The sequence below is a fragment of the Trichosurus vulpecula genome, chromosome 9 (assembly GCF_011100635.1).
Source record: "Trichosurus vulpecula isolate mTriVul1 chromosome 9, mTriVul1.pri, whole genome shotgun sequence".
Lineage (NCBI taxonomy): Eukaryota > Metazoa > Chordata > Mammalia > Diprotodontia > Phalangeridae > Trichosurus > Trichosurus vulpecula.
Genome location: NC_050581.1, coordinates 190,821,159 through 190,840,151, shown reverse-complemented (window position 1 = coordinate 190,840,151; position 18,993 = coordinate 190,821,159). Strand labels below are relative to the sequence as shown.

General features: G+C 46.1%; 1 protein-coding gene across 1 annotated transcript in view; it reads left to right on the top strand.

Moving 5' to 3' along the window:
• ITGA9 (integrin subunit alpha 9) overlaps positions 1-18,993 on the top strand; it is a 349,120-nt gene that overhangs the window by 270,130 nt on the left and 59,997 nt on the right. Inside the window, exons 22-23 of the mRNA XM_036738550.1 lie at positions 3,706-3,814; positions 8,300-8,407. Coding sequence (XP_036594445.1) covers positions 3,706-3,814; positions 8,300-8,407 — 217 coding nt within the window. The remainder of the gene's footprint in view (positions 1-3,705; positions 3,815-8,299; positions 8,408-18,993) is intronic.

Sequence of the window (18,993 nt, the reverse complement as noted above, 5' to 3'; positions counted from 1 at the left end):
TCGAATCTGTTCTTTGACACTACGCGCATGAGGATGGACGAGTCACTTACTCTTCTCTGGGCCTATTTGTTCGTCTGTAAAATGGGCATCCAGTATACTATCCACCTCCCAGGCTTGGTGTGAGGAAAGTGCTTATTATAAAATGTGAGTTGTTATGGCCATTATCTAGCCCCGAGATTATCTGCAGGTCCAGGTTCAGGACCCCTCCCTCACGTGGGCAGGACGGGGCGTGTAGACCTATCTCACCTCCATGGGGCTGGGAGCGCCTTTTGTCCAGGACTGTGCCTTACTTACCCCTCTCTTCTCCTTAGCTCCTAGCGCAGGGGACCCTCAGTCAGTATTTACCCAACTAAGTGGGTGAGGTGAACTTTCCTCATCTGGGACGTTACAACAGTGGCCAGAATGATGATGATAATAAGTAGTGATGATGGTGGCAAGTTTGCATTTTAAAGTTTGCAAAGGGTTTACACATGCCAGCTCATCTATACATGCCAGCTCATTTACGTAGGCTAGCTCATTTACGTATACTAGCTCATTTACGTATGCAGCTCATTTATGTATGCCAGCTCATTTACATAGGCTAGCTCATTTACGTAGGCTAGCTCCTTTATACATGCCAGCTCATTTACGTAGGCTAGCTCATTTACGTATACTAGCTCATTTACGTATGCAGCTCATTTGAACCTCCCAGCAGCCTTGAGAGCTAGCTGCTACCAATTTAAATGACGATAGCAGTTAACATTTACATGGTGCTCACCATGTGCCATCATCTTCATTTTACAGATGAGGAAACTGAGGTAAACAGAGCTTAAGTGACTTGCCAAAGGTGGTACAGCTAGTGAGTGTCTGGAGTTGGATTTGAACTCAGGGCTTCCTGACTCTAGGTCCAGTGCTCTGTGCTGCCAGCTGCCTCCAAAGATGGAAGACTTTTGGGCAGAAGCATGGACAAACACCCGTGCCCTTGCTCATGTGTCTCTCACCTCAGTTCCAAGCTGGTGCCCTCTCGCCACGCTGGGCAGGCTGAGTCCGCTCACATGAACAGTAGGCTTCTGGGGATGTTTTCAGTCAAGCACAAACATGTGCATGTGTCAAAGGGTCTTCTGTAAATTAAGAAGACAGTTCCTTAGAGTGACATAAAGATAGAAGATGCACAAGTATTCCTGTAGAGAAGCCAGACTTCAGTGGCCTCTCCTGGTCCCAATTAGGCCAACCTTGAAGCCAATCCAAGTGGGCTTCTCTGTTCCACAGTGAGCAGAGAAGAAAGAAGGAAGGAGGAGGGAGGGCGTCATCAGCCTTCTCCTCTGCCTACCCAAGGAACCCTGGCGTCAGCTGCTTTCTCACCTGCCAGGAAGGACAGAGACACCAAGAGATAAGAGAAAGAAACGCTTGATCTGGTCTGATCATGTGTCAGATATCTTATATAAGTCAAATATTTGTCATCAATTTTTATTTGTCAAAATCTTAATGGATGTCTTTTGGTTTTCCACCACCTTCATTTCCAACTCTTTGTCTTCTCCTGCTCCTCCCCAGGAGTCCATCCTTTGTAGCAAGGGTAATTTTCTTTCCTTCCCTTCTCATTTAAGGCAGAAGTAGATACAGTTCAGGCAGTAGTACAGTTCAGGCAGTTGGCTGCACAGTGGTGGGTGGGAGTCTGAAGGTCTGGGTTTGAATCTCGGCTTCTGCCCTGACTAGCTGTGTGGCTCTGTCTCTGTCTGCTTCAGTGTCGTTATCTGTAAAATGGGTGCCATAGGAACACTTTTTCCTTCTCAGGGCTGGTGTATGGAAAATGCTTAAAGACCTACAGAAATGTGAATTTGGGTGATTCTTTTTTTCCTTGTAAATAAATGTCTCCACCCAGGTGCTGTTTGACGCCTCAAAACAACATGGTGGTGAGCTTGAGTCCTTGAAGGCCTGTGTTGGTGCCATCGAAGGCAGGTCTGATCCAGCTATGGAAGGGCCAGTGCTAGGCTGCCTATGTCTGTCCCCTGAGGCTTCACCAGCTAAGAGACGTGTGTGTGTGTGTGTGTGTGTGTGTGTGTGTGTGTCTGTCTGTCTGTATGAGTGAGTGTATTTAAGTGTGTGTGTGTGTATCCATTCCCCCCACTCCCTACCACAGAAAATGTCACAGCCCAAATCTCGAGTCATCAGTGGCTCATCACTTATCCTTGAAATATCCAAGTATTAACCAGTGAAGTCAGACTAACTCTGACCTGAGGACACCGAGTGGTGTGATGGACAGACCTGGCTTCCAAGCCCTGCAGTCTGAGGTTCCAGCTCCCCTCTGATATCTACCACTGGACAACTGGGGCCACTGCCCTTGACCTCTCAGGGCCCAGGTCCTCAAGGCTCTACATCGCAGGTCAGGTGCTCATTTAGATTAGCAGAGGGACTTTCCTTTCTGAGAGTTTCTACTCTAATGAAATCACAGATCTGAATTTTTTAAAAAATGAGCCAATCCTCATGTTTCCTGGGGCATTGATTTCCTCTTCCATAATGCCAAGACCTCCCTCTGATTCCCAATGAATGGAATGACTTCCAGAGCACATGGACCACTTTCCTATTCCAGTTTCTTCCTGCGGGTTTTTTTCTTTCTGCTGTTGGATTTTGACAAGTGAATGACTCCTCCGGTGCCACCCAGTGATTTGTTGACGGTCTGTTATGGAGGCATTGGGAGGAATCTGGGCTTCAATTTTCTCATTTGCTTTGTTGAGAGAGGAGATATGGAAATCACCAGGACTGAATGACTGAGCAGCGAGGAGATGTTACTGGATCCCTGACCACCTACCTAGCTAGCCAACCTCAGCGCTTCACCCACAACCCCCCAAACCTCCTCCAACTGCTCATTTTGGTTGCTGTTACCGTCTAAGCCTGTAATCTTCAGCACTCCTGAAATTGTGACAATTCCATATGAAAGGAGAAGAAATGGATTTGGTCGGGTTGGTCATTTGTACAGTGTGGTTTAGGATATCATCACAAAACAGGACCCCCCCCCCCCTTTATTTTCTTCCAATCTTGCTGTGGCACGCCTTGGCTCGTGAACTCATTTTCAAATGATAACCAAAACCAAGAAACAAAAAGTGTAGACTTTTATCCATAAGTTCTAAAAGAAACTGCAGTTTATTTCATGTTGGCTCAGCAGCCCAGTCGTGTGGGTGGGCTTGGCCTCAAGATTGTGCTTGCTTCTCAGCTCTCTGGCTTACCAGCTTTGCAAAGCCTCAACTTTCTTAGCTGTAAAATGGGGATAATATTGTTACCTCCTTTATTGAATTGTTGTGAAGGCAGCCTGAAAAGTCTCAGACATGTGTGAACTGTCTGGATCCCAGAAACACAAGATTTGGATTCGGAAAACCTGGGTTCAAATGCCGACTCAGCTGTTTACAATCTGTATAATCCTGGGCAAGTTGCTTAATCTTTCCAGAGCTCTGTTCCCTCATCTGCCGAATGAGGGGTTTTGGCTAGATGACCCAAAGCTGCTTTCAGCTCTAGATTGTTGATCCTGTTTTCCCATGGACCTGGGTTCAAATCCTGACTCTGCAACTTCTTATCAGCTGTGACTTATGTTAATGTGACTTGCTGATGGTCACATGGGTAGTGAGGGGTAGGGGAACTGAGATTTGAAACCAGGTTCTGAGACTCCAAAGTCTGGGTGACCAAGAACCCTAAACTCGAAGCTGACATGACGGTCTTGTCTCGTCGTTTCCGCAGAGTCGTATCCCCCACTTCCTTCATGTACGGCGAATCCATCGAGGCGTCCAACTTCATTCACCTGGAGGACTGGGAATGCCAGTATCAGCCTCTCAACATCACCCTGCAGGTAAGAGCCTCCAGAGTGTCCAGGGATCCGCTGCCATTGTCTACTTAGCAAAATTAATTCGAATTCTTTTGTTGCTCTAGTCAGTAATGCTACAAAATGCCTGACAGGCGGGCACGCCCTCTACCAGGGCAGGTTGGCCACCCTCTCTAACGTGGTCTGGAGAGGCTTGCCTGGGGCACCGTCAGAGGTGGAACCCGAACCCAGATGTTCCTGCCAACGAAGCTGGCTCCTTCCACACTGCGTCATGCTGCTGTTAGGCTGTGGGACTCTTCCTCCGGTGCTGCTGCTCTTGTCTGGTAGCTAATACTGTTAGTACGGTTCCACTCCCTTAAAAACTGCCTGCATTTCTATATTGAATGAAGGATTACAAAGCACTCTGCATTAACTCATTGGAGCCTTACGATAACCCTGTGTGTCAGGTGCTCTTGCGATTCCCATTCTGCAGGTGAGGAAACAGGCCGAGGGTGATCCGTCCAGGTTCACCATGTTAGTATAAGTGTCTGAGGCAGGATTCAAATGCAGGTGTTTCAGACTCCCAGGCAAGCCTTCTACCCTCCCTGTCACTGTTCCCCGTGAAACAGCGGTACTGTTTCATTTACAATACTATAGATACAGGCAGAAGAGTGCTGGCTTTAGAGTCAGAGGACCTGGGTTCCAATCCTGGCTTTCCTCTATTACCTTTGTGATGGGGGCTAACTCTTCTGGGCCTCACTTTCGTCCCCTGTGAAATAAGGAGGTTGAGCTAGGTGAGCCCTAACTCTATTACCCATGCTTCCCACATTCTCGACTGCCTTCGTGGGGGCCTGGCCTTCTTTGCGTAGATGAAATGGTTTTCGGATGGGCCGTTGAACAGTCGCAGCTAGAACGTGTCTCCGTGCGGCTCAAGCCAATCCCTCTTCCGTTTGGCCTCCAGGTGGGAGTCGGGGAATGGAAGAGAAAGACAAAGAAAGGGCTGTTGGAGGGCCTGGGAAGGTGGGGGAGGGGAAGAAGCTGGGGGACGGGGAGAGGGCGTAAGACAAACATTTGTTGGCTCTTATAAACAACAGGGCTTTGGCCTGCATTCTCCGAGGCCCTGTGCCACCTCCTGGTAATGGGTAACACATGGCTCTATCTTGGGGAGGAGAGACTCGATTGCAGAGACTGTCATGCCCTGCCCTTGATTTACAGGCGGGGAGGGTGGAGCATGGTCAGAGTCAGAGCTGGAGGCTCGTGAGCGCTGGCTGTGAACAAGGCCCAGGCCGCTAGTCCCTGGGATTGAGAAAGAGAAAATCAGTTGCTAAGATAGACCATTTTTTCCATTGCCTTTTATTATTGGTTGGGAACCAGATAAAGACCAGATGTTCTGATGATCTGACTAATAGTTTGCCTCTCATGATTGTATTAATAATGAAAAGATGAGGCGAGGCATGGGGATGACAGTCATTATATTTATAACATAGGATGCCTCCCATGGTCATGATGCAAAAAGCTTTACCATGGAAATGAATAAAAATTATAAATACATAAAATATAAAGGGTGCACGTGTGTGTGTGTTTGTGCGTACGTGTAAATTGCCCTCTAACATGAGACTTTTCTTTCCGAAGTTGTGATCAGTCTTTCTCTTATAGAAGTGGGAATGGGCTGGTATATTCTGGAGTCCCTAACTCACTTCAAAGTACAGTGCAGGGACTGGGCTGTTTCCTGCTTGAGACCTTTCCTAATAGTCTCAGTTTTTGTCTTTTCTCCCCCTGCACCATGAAATTATTGTGTGAGTGTTTACATATATATACACACACACATATGTATGCACGTGTATATGTAACATGCATGCACATATATGCATATTTATACCCATCCTCATAGGTGTGTATATTGTATTTATCCATCTGGGTAAATATTGCTTCTTCCTATTAGAATATAGGTTCAGTGCCTGGCTTAATTGGTGCTTAATTAATGCTTGCTGACTGTCCAGCAGGAGGTAGGCAGATTTATAACGGCTCATGGGAGCATAGACTCCAACCTGGCAGAGTCTCGTCTGCTACCCAGTCCAGTCCCTTCATTTACAGAGGACTTAAGGCTTTGTCTAAGGCCACATAGGTAAGGTCAGAGGTAGAATTTGAACCCGAGTCCTTTGACTCAAGGGCTCTTTACACTGCTTTTGTTGTTTAGTTCTGTCCGACTCTCTGTGACCCCATTTGGGGTTTTCTTGGCAGAGATACTGGGGTGGTTTGCCATTTCCTTCTCCAGCTCATTTTACAGATGAGGCAACTGAGACAAGCAGGGTGAAGTGACTTGCCGAGGGTCACACAGCTAGTTAGTGTCTGAGGCTGGATTTGAACTCAGGTCTTCCTGACTCCAGGCCCAGCATTCTGTCCACTGAGTCACCTAGCTCCCTTCATCCAATGTATCCTTTATAGTCTATAACGGATATGGGGTCATCCATTCAGTCTTTGCTCTCTGTGCCTCAGTTTCCTTAACTGTAAAATGATCTATGCCTATAAAATAAATCTCAATATCCGCAAAACTCAGTGCCCTGTGATCCTAATGAGGGGGAGCTCACCGGCCCCCCAGCTAGTGCACTGCTCTTTGGGGCAGCCCTTTTCATTAGGACTATGTCCTTTTATCACACCTAGTCTATCTCTGCTACTTGCGCTAGCTGGGGTCGGGAAGACCTGAGTTCAAATCGTCCTCACCTGCTTTCTGACCCTTGGTGGTCCACTTAAGGTCTCTCTGCCTCAGTCTTCTCACCTGTTAAAGAAAAATGGAAGGAGTGGACTTGGATCCTTTGGTTTCTGATGGTAACTTTGCCTCCTACAACCAAACAAGTCCTGCTTCCATCTATCAGGCCCAATGGCACTCACAGACGCTTCTCATGTCCCCTGGAGTTCTCTTCTCCCGCCCCTCCAGAGATCCTCATCTGACGTGGACTTCCATCGTCCTGGTTGCCCTCTCTCAATGCTCTCCATCCTATCAATGTTCTTTTAAAACCGCGGTGCCGTCTAGCACTGACCCCCATGCTCCGGCGTGGTCTGACAATGGTTGAGGACGGTGGGACTCTCACCTCCCATTCCTGGAAGCGTGGCTTCTCTTAACATAGTCGAACAATCATACCCTTTTTGGCTTCCCTATTACAATGTTAACCTCGATTGAATTGCAGTCTGTTAAAACCCACAAAGCTTTTTCAAATGAACTGCGTGCTAACCGTCCCTCCCTCACTCCCCACCCTTTGCCAAAGCCAATCTTTCTTACCTTTCTTTGCTTTTGGCGCACGCTCTGAGGTTTGCACTGTGGAACTTTCTCTAGGTCTCCTCTGTTGTCCAAACCCAGCCTTACTCTGAGGTCAGTGCATTGCCCAGCTTACCTACCTGCCTGCTGTCTATCTCTGCCTTCATTGTTTTTCAGGAAAATGATCAGGCATCTGGGGACACATTGGCAGGGTAGTTAAGGAGGAGAAGCAGGAGAGGATTCCAAGAGCCAAGATGTTAACGAGCGATTAGTTACATATTCCAAATCGAATAAATTAGGGTATCTTGCGATCTCATCTTGGATGTCGAGAAGAGATGAGGAAATACATTTCCCTCCTTTCCAAGGATTGGTGAGGAATATGGCAGCAGGACCTCATCCGTGCTGTCCAGCCCAGAGAGGCTATTTGTCTTTCAATTGGCTTTGGCTTTTTTTGTTGATCATGTTACAAGGCTCATTAGGCGGATGGGAGAGGAGGTACTTTATCTGCAAACGGCTGTGCTGTAAATGACAACAAGCATCCACAAACCATTGGTTTTATTAATATTTTAAAATATGGCCTGATTGAGCAGAACAGTGCAGGCCTAAGAATCAGAGAGACGAGTGCTGGGAGACCTCGCTGAGCCTGCCTCAGTTTACTCTCATGGAAAATAAGTGGGTTGAACCAGACGCCTTCACACATCCCTTCTGATCCCAGATCAGCCGTTTGTCCTGTAGATTTCCTAGTGTATCAAGCAAGTTTATAATGTTTAGAAGGAAAAAGAAGAGCTAGAGCCCTTAAAAGGGGGAAATACATTATTTGTAGTATTAGGTTTTTGTTATGTTGAACTTCTCTTTGCATCTATGTTCTACCCTCTTAAGGCATGACTTTCTCTGAGTGACTTTATAGCAAAGAGAATGTGACAAGTCTGTTCTAACAGGAAGCTTATTTTTATTGTACTTAATATAGAGAAGCAGTGTGGGGCAGTAGATACAGGGCCAGTCTTGGAGTCACGAAGACCTGGGTTCAAGTCGTGCTGAGACCCATACTGGCTGTGTGACCTTGGGGCAAGTCACTTACTTCCCTTGTAAGTGCCTAGAAAGTTCTCTAGGATGGTAAGCTAAAGGGAGATTGCCGATCTGTGTTAGAGCGTTCAGACGCCTTTCTCTCAAGGAGTTCCTGAAACTGATAAATCCTCAAATGGACCCAAGAAAACTAGCAGCATGTTTGTGAGTGATACTTTCATCGGATGATATGAGTGTGTCTTATGGAATATTCACAGGTTTATAACACTGGACCAAGCACGCTCCCTGGCTTGTCGCTCAACTTCTGGATCCCCGACCGGCTTTCTGCAGGAGACGTCGAGATGTTTCTCATCCAGGAGGTGATGGTGAGTTTCAGGGCTCCTGCCCCCTTGTGCTGAGTGGACTCACACCTGGCTCGTAATCCATATTTTCTTTTCATGTTCCTGTCGTATTTCCATCCCTCCCTCTCCCCAAGGCCCTGGGCTACAAAAGGCCTGTTAATCACATGTAATTCAGTTCACTTCAGTTCAAATGAATTCACTTCATTTCGATGAATGAACGCAGCTCAGTTTGATTCAGTTCAATTCAGCAAACATTTAATAGGCAGGTCTGAAAGGTAGAGAGAGGTGGTGCTGTGCAGTGTTTGGAGAGATGCCCCTCAAGCTGGGAAGACAAGTCCCTCTCTGACCCATCTTGGCTGTGTGACCCAGCCTCTCAGGGCTCTAGGGAACCCTTGAAGACTCTCAGGTGCAGAGAACACTCCCACTTCCACAGGCATTTTCCTGAGCTGACCATTTGACCGTGGCAATCTGAAGCAGAGATGTCTGGGACTGGAATCCTCCAGGCCCCTCTTTCTTACCCGTCTCACCCACATTCTCTAATGGTGTGTGTGGCCTTGGTTTAAATCAGTCCTGAGGTAAAGCTTGAGGTTTGGGCACCGCAAGATCCAGTCATCCTGTTGGCAGAGGACACATAGGGAACCTTCATGGTCAGGTAGCTGAGTGTGACGTCCCCAGGGCAGAGTCTGGTCATTCTCATTGTGTCTGGGGCTGCCGATGGAGTCAGGTGGATGCTCGCTTTTTAGTGATGCTTTGGCCGTTGGGTCTGCGTGTGACAGAGGACACATATGGAACCTCCATGGCCAGGTAGCCGTGTCTGACGTCCCCAGGACAGAGTCTGGTTGTTCCTCATTGTGTCTGGGGCTGCTGACGGAGTCAGGCGGATGCTCGCTTTTTAGTGATGCTTTGGCCATGGGGTCCACATGTGACAGAGGCCAGCCTTGGCTCGTCTTCTTTAAAAATGGATGGCTGTGAGCTCCCTCAGGCCATATGTTTTACCTTACGGGCACAATATAATTAAATTAAAATGCAAAGTCATTTTGGGGGATGACATTAGGGTGTGCCTGAGCCCTCTGGCACATTCTAGCCACACACCTTATGGGACCTTATTGTATAGGGAGAGGGAGAGAGACTGGACCTGGGATTTCCTCGGTACAAGGAAATTCCATGTGAAGAAATTCCCTCTACTAATACAGATAGCGATCTTCTCTGCAAATTACCCAGCTAGGTCCGAATTAGGTGAATTCCTTGAAGTGTTTACATGGTTCAAATCCACACTACATTTTTTCACTGGGTTGAAACCACTGACTGTATTGTATTTAATTATAACTTTGAGCCATGTGAATTCAAGCACAGGGGATCACTTCAGTTCTTTTTGCACTAATGGGGACCTAGATCTTAAAGAATGTCCTAGGACCCTGACGGATGAAGAGATTTGCCCAGGGTGGCCCAGCCAGAAAAGTCAGAGGCAGGATGAAACCCAGTTCTTCTTGGCTTTGAAGCTGCCTCTTTGGACCCTCTCCTGTCTTTCTGGGCTTTGTAGGCACTTGATACACGTTTGTTAGCTTGAATTAAATTGAATCGGATCTAAATGAGTGAAGAGAACAGAATGGAAAGACATCTGATTAACGGCCTGGCCTAGGAGAGAAGGCTGGAGGCTGGAGGCCCGTTGAGATGATGAGTCTATGAGCGGGATGCATTTGTAACTCCGGGTGACATCACAGAAAGAAAGAAAAAAAATTAACTCAAGGCTAGGAAAGTGACTGAGCTAAGGAAAGCCCCTCCATAAGTAGTGTGTTTCCCGAATGACAAGGCTGTGATGTCATTGCTCTGTTTGCGTAAGTGAAAGAGAAGACCACCCGTTTTCTGTGGTGGGTGGCAGCTCTGAAAGGCAGCCCTGACTGTGCCCCGGGACCCAGGGCATGGTCACTGTTCTCTGGTGCCAAGGGGATGTGGCTTAGGGTAGGAAGCCGACAGAGCGCTGCCCAGATGTAGTCCAAGCAGGATGGAGTGTCTACCAAGCACGTCATAGCATGGTCTTGTCAAACTATAGTCTGTCCATGTTCAACCGTGCCCCCGCATCTCTCTCAGAGCCAGACTGAGCTGTCCGTGTTAGGTGCCCATCAGCACAAACAGCCCTCTCTCCTCTTTCTGGAAGTCTGAAAATGTTCTCCTAGGATGCATTTCTGGGTGACTTCTCAGGTGTGTTACAGACAAGTTTCCATGAGTTTCAACAGCGACATCTCCATTGGAGTGTTTATTGACCCAATCCAGATTTTGGAAGTATTCCAGAATACAGGACACACATTTCCCCCCATTTTTCTTTACTAATCATGGGGACCCCAGGCAGTGTGATGTAGTGGGTAGAGAGAGGATCAGTCTCCAAGGCAGAACCAGGTGAACTCAAACACTCTCCCCCTCTGTCATATACTGGCTGCATGACCTTGGACAAGCCTTCTAGCCTCTGTTTGGTCCAGGGAACTCTCAGGGACTTGGAGTCGCAGAGTGGCTGCAGGTCTATGTTGTGGAACAAATTTCCTCACAGGGAACTACTTACCCTAATGATATTAGATGCCTAGATGGGAAACTTGCAAGAGTCTGCTCTGGGGAAGCGGAGATGCTCCCTTCCCTCCCTCTTCCCAGTGACGATGCCCTCTCCTCATCTACCTCTCAGTGGTTCCAGAATCTCCACGGGCACATGAATACTTTGGCTTCTGATTTGGTCTCTATTTCAGAGATGGCAGGGCCTGGCTCTGTCCTCAGGCGCTCAAAGCACACTTCCTCCGGTTTATCCAGTGACGGTTTGCACTTTCTTGGAAGTGTTTGATTGGTTGGTGGTTGGAGACTACTCTCACTTCATGAAGATATCAAGGAATCTTATTGCTGATTTTAAGAAAGGAGAGGGGATTTGATTGATTTACTCAGTCACCTCTACCCTTCTATATGAGGTGGGTAGGAGGAGATAGGAGGAGGTAGGAGGCCGTGAATCATCATTATCTGTGAAGATCCCAGGAATCTCAGAACTGCCTGGCTGTAGATTTTCAGTCTGTGTAGAATGGTTATTCTCTGTGGATTTTAAGCCTCTGAAGTTTCTCTCCATTGAAGCTTAGTAGGATAATAGACTATTGAGTCCAACTCCTCTTTTTACATAAGCGGAAACTGAGTCAGGCAGCAGAAAAATGACTTGCCCAGGGTCATAAAGCTAGTAAGTACTTGATGCAGGATTTGAACCCAGTTCTTTCTGACTCCAACTTCAGGGCCCTCTCCATTTTGCAGCAATCCTGACCTTGCATGTTGTACAAAGGGACATTAATCTTTGAATTCCATCAGTGTTTGTAGGCATTTGAGGGGTTTTCTGTCTTAATTTCACACATAGGGTGATTTCAGCCAAAAGCTCTTTCTTCTTCCTGCAGTCATCTTGGCTGTGGCAGTAGGAACAGGGACCTTTCAAATACTTATTATTTACCATCTTATTTAGATGTCTCATTGAGGTAGGTCCTACGGGTATCACAGAGAAGTGAGTGGCCTTCCCAGACCTCACAGTGACTAGGTATTAGCCTTCGGCATTGAACCCACACCCCCAAGTCTAACTCTCTGTCCATTCCACCATGCTGGCTGTCCAAATATAGACGGGCAGAGGGGACCTTGTATTTGCTGGTTTCTAGTATGAATGGTGCTTAGAAATAGTAAGCAGAACATTTAGTTATTCCTTTTTTGCATTTTTTTGCATCTTCAAGGCAGTTTTCACTGTATGGGGGACTCTTGAAGATCCCATGTGGGAGTAGAAAACAGGAGCCTTAAGGGGAGATGAGCAAAGTAAGCAGACCAGTCTTTGTAGCAGACTGTGAGTACTTGGTGGTGAATTGCCTCTGAGAGGACCCTCCTTACACTACTCAAGTCTCTTTACCAGGACTTAGTTTGGGGAGATGGTCCTGAATTTAGAAGAATTCTTAATAAAAATCAAATCCAACAAGAGGCTTTCCTATAGCTATATATATATATTCCTATGGGGATAGGGGAGATTCTGATTCCATTGCCCTTGAAATCTTGACTGCAAATCTGTTCTCTGCCTCGATTTCTCTCTATATCAATATCAAAAGCCATTTACTAGTACCCTCCTCCCCCAATTCCCGGTTAAGAAATAGGATCATACGTCGACAGCTAGAAGGGAATGAAGAAGAAATCGAGTCACCTCATTTAACAAATAAGGAAACTGAAGCACAGAGAAATTAAGTGATTTCCTCCCATCCCTCCCCCTCCACTCTGTTCCTCCTGCCGCCCCACCCCCCAGCTATAACCTTTCTAGGTGGTATCAGAGATAAGATTTGAAGTCAGATCTTTCTGATTCTCAGGCTTCTTCCCTACACCTGCACATGCACAAATCACAAAGGAGTTAGGATGGGTCATCCTTTTATATCTACACTGTTAGCTTGTCAAGTAGTGACATCAGGAATTAAGACCAACTCAAATCAATGGAGATTTACTGTAGGAAATGCCTTTGGCTGCAGGCAGCAGGGGGCGAGGGGAATTCAATCCTTACTCTCCGTCTGCAGATCTCAGATCCAGGCTCTTCCAGCTACACCCTTTCTTAAGAGTCCAAATGGGCAGAGACTGTGAGATGGCAGAGAGCCCAAGTCACCTTGATGCCCCAGTGTTAGTTTCCCATTGGTAAACAGTGGCTCTAGTATTACTCTATCTTTCTCCCTCCCTCTCTCTAATTGCTAGTCCTCCTATAGGAAAATGAAAGCTGAAATCCCCTGCCACATGGAAATCCCACTTGTAATCTGCTTGTACTGAAATTCCTATGGTCCATGCAGCTAGGCTGTCTGGTTGCAAAGGGGTTGGCTTCCACCAAACCTGGCTACCCTGGTAAATGAATGAAACCTGGACAAGAAGGAAGGAGTAGAGGATTAGGTATGGGAAATGAGCAGCTGTAGCCCTATGTGGTGAGAACATCTGAGCTAGAACTCATGCTTGGGAATTCCAATCTAGTCCTAAGCCTTTTTTTTCTTCTCAAAGGATTGCTGTAATCATAGAGATTAGAGTTTTCCACAAGCTGTGTGAAAGGCTTGGTGTTTTTATTCTTCTCTGTTGATGCATGGACGCCTAATTAACTTATTGCCAAAATCAACAAACTGCTGGGCTTCAAAATGTTTTGTTATCTGCGGATGTTAAACATTTTTGGCATGGACAGGAAGTCTTTGGATTATATTTTTATGCCATTTATTTCTCCTCTAAACAAAATTTGGCTTCATCTGGAATTCCTTTTGTGTACTTTAAGTAGCCTGAATATATATGTCACTCCTTTCCGGAAACATCAACCCATCTGAATCAATTTCACACTCGTAAAGGTCATGTAGGATGTGCATGGAGTGGACCACATCCAGGTGGCATCTGGTCGATGGAGTATAAACCAGTCACATTTTATGGGATAGCTCAGTGATGGAATCTTCAGTTATTTTTCCAGCATCCTGTCCTACCCTCCCCCTCCCCAAACCCCTGATACATCCAAGAAGCAAAACAACTAATAGGAAGAAAAAGTGGGGGGACACTCCTTAGCTGCGGTTTCTAGATGCACATTTTGCCAGGAAGTAGAGTGAATGTGAAAAGACCCAATTTTAAAGTAGAAGCGGGGTCCTCTATGACCCACAGATGTGTGTGAATTACGACTTTCATTTGGAATGTCCCTTTTCCCCTTTCCCTCTTCTTTGCATCCATTGTCAGTTGGGACCTTGGATTCCTAGTAAGAGATGAATGGATGTGTTTCCAGGTTTTGGCTGTTGGTTTATTCCCAGATAAAACCTATTTTAAAGCAGGAAAATAGAAGCTGAGGAGGCATCTAGGGTCCTTCCTGTTTTATTTTTCTTTTGGTGGGGGGGCACTCATTAGGATTTGCAGTATGGATCTAGTTCACTCAATCCCCGGAGCTCTGCTTTTGTCTCTCTCACCTTAGCCTTCTGTGTTATCCACCTTCTCTTGCTCTGATACCCCAGCATCACCAGCCTTTCCCCAGTTCCCTCCTACCCAACCTGTCCCGCTGTGCTCAGGGAGCCGTGGGAAAGGAAACAGATGTACCTAGTGTCTGTTTTTATTGACCAGAGTGCTCTTGTCTCTCCAGAATTCACAGACACCCTGTTTCTTTAGAGGGCAGCAATGTGGCGTGGTGGGTATGGCTTGGGTTCAAATCCTGTCTCTGACCCCCACTGGCTGGGTGTTCATGGGCAAGTTCTTATAGATCTCTGAGTCTCAGTGTCCCCATTCATAAAAGGGGGATGATAATACCTGCGGTAGCTACTTCATATAGTTGTTATAAGGGTCAAATGAGATGTTTGTAAAGTACTTTGTAAACCTTAAATCAGTAGAGGAGTATCAGGCGTCATTATTCAAAGGGAGGCACCAGGGCACAGTGGAAAGAAAGCTGACCTTGTAGTTAGGAGGACTTGGGTTTGAGTCCTGACTCTGATATACCCTAGCCCTGTGGCGCCCCCTGGGAAATGCTCTAAGATTATAACTGGCAGAGAAGGTGTTGGCCTGAATTGGGAGAGGGGCCTTCTTCACTGGGGACTCCCTATGCCAGTGGAATCACAGGCTGCATAAGGGCATACACATTTTATGTGTGTGTGTGTATACATATCTGTATATATGTATGTGTATATATATATATGTATATATATATATATAGAGAGAGAGAGAGTCTCTATGTGTGTATACACACACACACACACATCCCATTTGAGTCTCATAATAACCCAGTGAGGTTGGCCCTACATTATCATTTCCTTTTTATAAACGATGAAACTGAGGCAGACAGAGGTTAAATGACCTATAAAAAGTCTCATAGCTGCTACCTATCAGAGGATCTGAACCCAAGCTCTTTTTCTTCCTGTTCTTCCTCTTCTTTTCTTCTTCCTTGCGCCTCTTCCCATTGAGAGTTAATAGAATTAGGTTTGAACCCAACAAGACTTGGGTTCAGAGCCTTCCTTTGACACTAGTAGTATGATCCTAGGTGACTTACTCAATCCCCCTTAAAGATGGATTAAAATACTCTCAAAGACGAGTCTAAGTGCTGGCTGGGTTGCCATCAGTCTCAGTGGAAGGAGATCGCACATGGGGGTTTTCTACACTAACAGAATCCCAGGTATCTTCCTGTTAACAAACCTTTGAGTTACTTGGCATTTGGAGTCTTCCTAGATTCTGGTTGGCTGTAGCCCACAGTTGTATCACCAGCAGAATAATTAATGGTATTAAAAATGGTTTCTTGTTGGAAAGTGCTGTTTGGGGTCATTGAAAACTGATGCCCCTTAAGGAGCCAGCCTGGCTTTCCCTTCCTGCTCCACGGTGGCCCTTGGACATGGTTCCCATGCAGTCTCTGGATGGACGTGTTGGCCGGGCTGCTCATTCACCTGCCTGCTGTCATCTAGACAAGGAATGCTCATCATCTGTTTCGTTTTTCACATTGTGGACCTATCTTTACTGTTAGCTGAAAGAAGAAGGTCTTGTGCCTGTGGACTCTCTTCTCCTCCCAATCTCCTGTCTGTACGCTGGGCTCACTCTGTGCGATTCAATTCAACTCAACATTTATTCGGCTTCTACTGTGTGCAAAGCATTGTGCTTTCCAGTCTTAGGACCTCTTTGTCCCCTCCGTGCAGTCAGTGCTTCAGCCTCACTGACCCATGTGCTGCGCAGTGCACAGTCTCTGTGCCTGTTGATCGGCCAGCCCCAGCTTCTGGAATGCTCTCCCTCTGACTTCGTCCAAGGCTCCAGCTGCAATTCCACCTTCTGTAGGAGACCATTCCCAGCTCCTCTCTCTCCATTGCCTTCACTCTGAGGTTGCTTTTCACCCACTTTGTGTGCTGCTGTAGCTTTTATGTGCCTAGTTATTTACATGTTATCACCTCATTAGAATATGAGCTGTTTGAGGGCACAGACTTGTCTTTGCCTTTCTTTTGCCTAACCCCAGTGCCTAGCACAGTGCCTGGTATATAGTAGGTGATTAACAAATGCTTGTTGATTGACATTCCATGAAGCACGTGGGATATAAAATGGAGAAATGATGCAAGCCTTTGCTCTGCTGATGGGAAGGACATGACATGGATGATAAGAGTGTGACTGAGCCAAAGAAAAGCATGTGACAGAAGGCTCTAAGAAGATTTGAGGAGGGGGCGGTAGTATTAGGCTGGGTTGATCAGGAAGCATATCGTGGAGGAGTGGGCTTCTGAGGTGAGTCTCAAAGCATGAGGGTATATTAGGAAGGCAGAATTTATGATTTCAAAGAGAATCTCATATGTGCCTAAAAGGTCCGGAACCGCAGGATATAAGGAATTCTCTAGGCAGAAGGCAGGAGAACTAAAGCATGTATTTACACTCCACAATAACAAGCCCACAAACCAGCGTCCCCATTTTGATATTTTCATCAAAAGCTTCCAGGCCCAATAAGTCCGCCTTACAAGGGTAACCAGGAGGCCACAGAGAAGCGAGATGGTATAAGGCAAAATCGTATACATGCTTCCCCTCTATGGTAAGAAGATTACCCACTAGCCTCCAGTCACCTCTGCTACCAGCAGTTCAGCTTCGGCTGTAGGTGTCTCTGGCTCCAACCGGAAAAGGAAAGGAGGATCTTCAAGCTGTCCTCTCCCCTCTTATAGAGTTTTTGACATCATCAAGCGCTGCCTGAATGACCAGGGCTGATTGGTTCTTGACTTGGCCCTTCCCCCTAGCGTAGACCACGTTAACACACTTCCCCTCAGCCAGCCCCACGACTCATCACACAGGAAGCTCTGGTCCTGCACCGGAAGAGCAAGCCCCAGCGTCCAGGGAAGCTCAACGAGGCAAGCTGAGTCATTCAAAGAAAACAAAGTCCATTCTGGCTACACTCCACCCCTCACAATGTTCTAGGATGCACAATCCAATCATAATTCAAATTAAATTATATATCCTAGAACATTGTGATCCAATTATGCAGGAAACTAAAACATCATTCACAATAAAGCAAAACATATCATTCAGTGACATTCCCAAATATTGGTTTACGATTCAAATGTGATCCACCCCTAGATCCCAGCCAGATAATCGCTTCAATCAATCATCCCAAAATAATTATTAATAATTCCAGTGTCCACCCCTAGATCTTCGTATCCATTACATAGGATCAATAATATCATAACAATAAAACAATATAGCAAGGATAACACAAAATAAGTACACAGAACACTATCATCATTCCCCCCCTCAAACAATTGGGGCTCAAAATCTTGGGGTAATGGGTGAAGGTCTCATTTTCCATAGCTTCTTCTTGCTGAAATTGGATGTAGAGGTGTCCCTGCCCCAAAGAGTCCCATTCCAGAGTTCAGTTCTTTAGCGAGCTGGCAGGAATTCCAAGAATGCTACGTACTTAGGCAGTCACCGGAAACTGCAGGGTGCTTAAACCTGCAGGAGACAGAACTAGCGACAAGGTTAACTAAAACAGAGAACAAAAAGAGTAGGCAAGTATGGGCTATTATCCTTTAAATAAAATCATCTCCAGTTTAGTTGAAATTTCAGTTATGCAGAGATCCAATATCAGAGCCAAACTCAGATGGGAAATGTTTCTTTTTAAATGGAACACAATGAGGAAACTAAGCCAAGAAGATCCCACCCTAGATGGAGACCAGGATTGTCCTCCCAGCCTTTCCCCAGATGTACAAGGGAAACCAGGAGGATCCCATCCTAGACAGACTAGGATTGTCCTCCCAGCCTTTCCCCAGATGTACAAGGGAAACCAGGAGGATCCCATCCTAGATAGACTAGGATTGTCCTCCCAGACTTTCCCCAGATGTACAAGCTTTTATCCGTTAATCACACAAAGTCACCTTCCCTCTGAGTGGCTTGTGTCAATTACCAGCATCAGCCATACCTGTGGGGTCCGTGAATCTAATATTATAGCCCTATTCACGGTAAAATATATGGTTCAGGGGCACGATTTGGTAATTATCTTCCCCTGAATAGACAACTGTTACAGTGTTGTTCTTCCCATGGGCTATGACTTCTGCAGCCTTTGGAATATCATCTGGCTTCTGTTTTACCTATACCTTAGCTCCCAACTTTATTCTATCAATGGAGCAAGCCCCTTTTGCCCCTCTAGTAGTTATTTTGGGAGGAGGGTCAGTTTTCACAAAGGGTATTTTTCCACAGGGGATAATAATCACTTGAACTATCCTATCATTCCTACCAAATTGTACAGGTTTTTCACCCAAATTCTGGAGTGTCACAACAATTTCTTTTTGATAATTCGAATCTATCACTCCAGCCAATACATGTACTCCTTGAGCTGCTAATCCTGGTTTAGGTAATATCTGTCCAAAATGATTCTTGGGGATTCTCATACATACTCCAGTAGGGGTTTTTCTTATCTCTTTTCTATTCAACCTAAAATTCTCTATACAATGTAAATCATATCCTGCTGAACCAGGTGTTCCTGGACATGGTAGGGGGACATCTTCCCTCACAGTCCAAAATTCAATATTTTGGATCTCACGTGTTTGCTGTTCTCTAATCTGCAAATTTGGGGTTCATTCTGGCTAGAGGTGTACTCCCCCCTAAGGGCCTATTATTCAAATTACGTAAGGCAATAGACA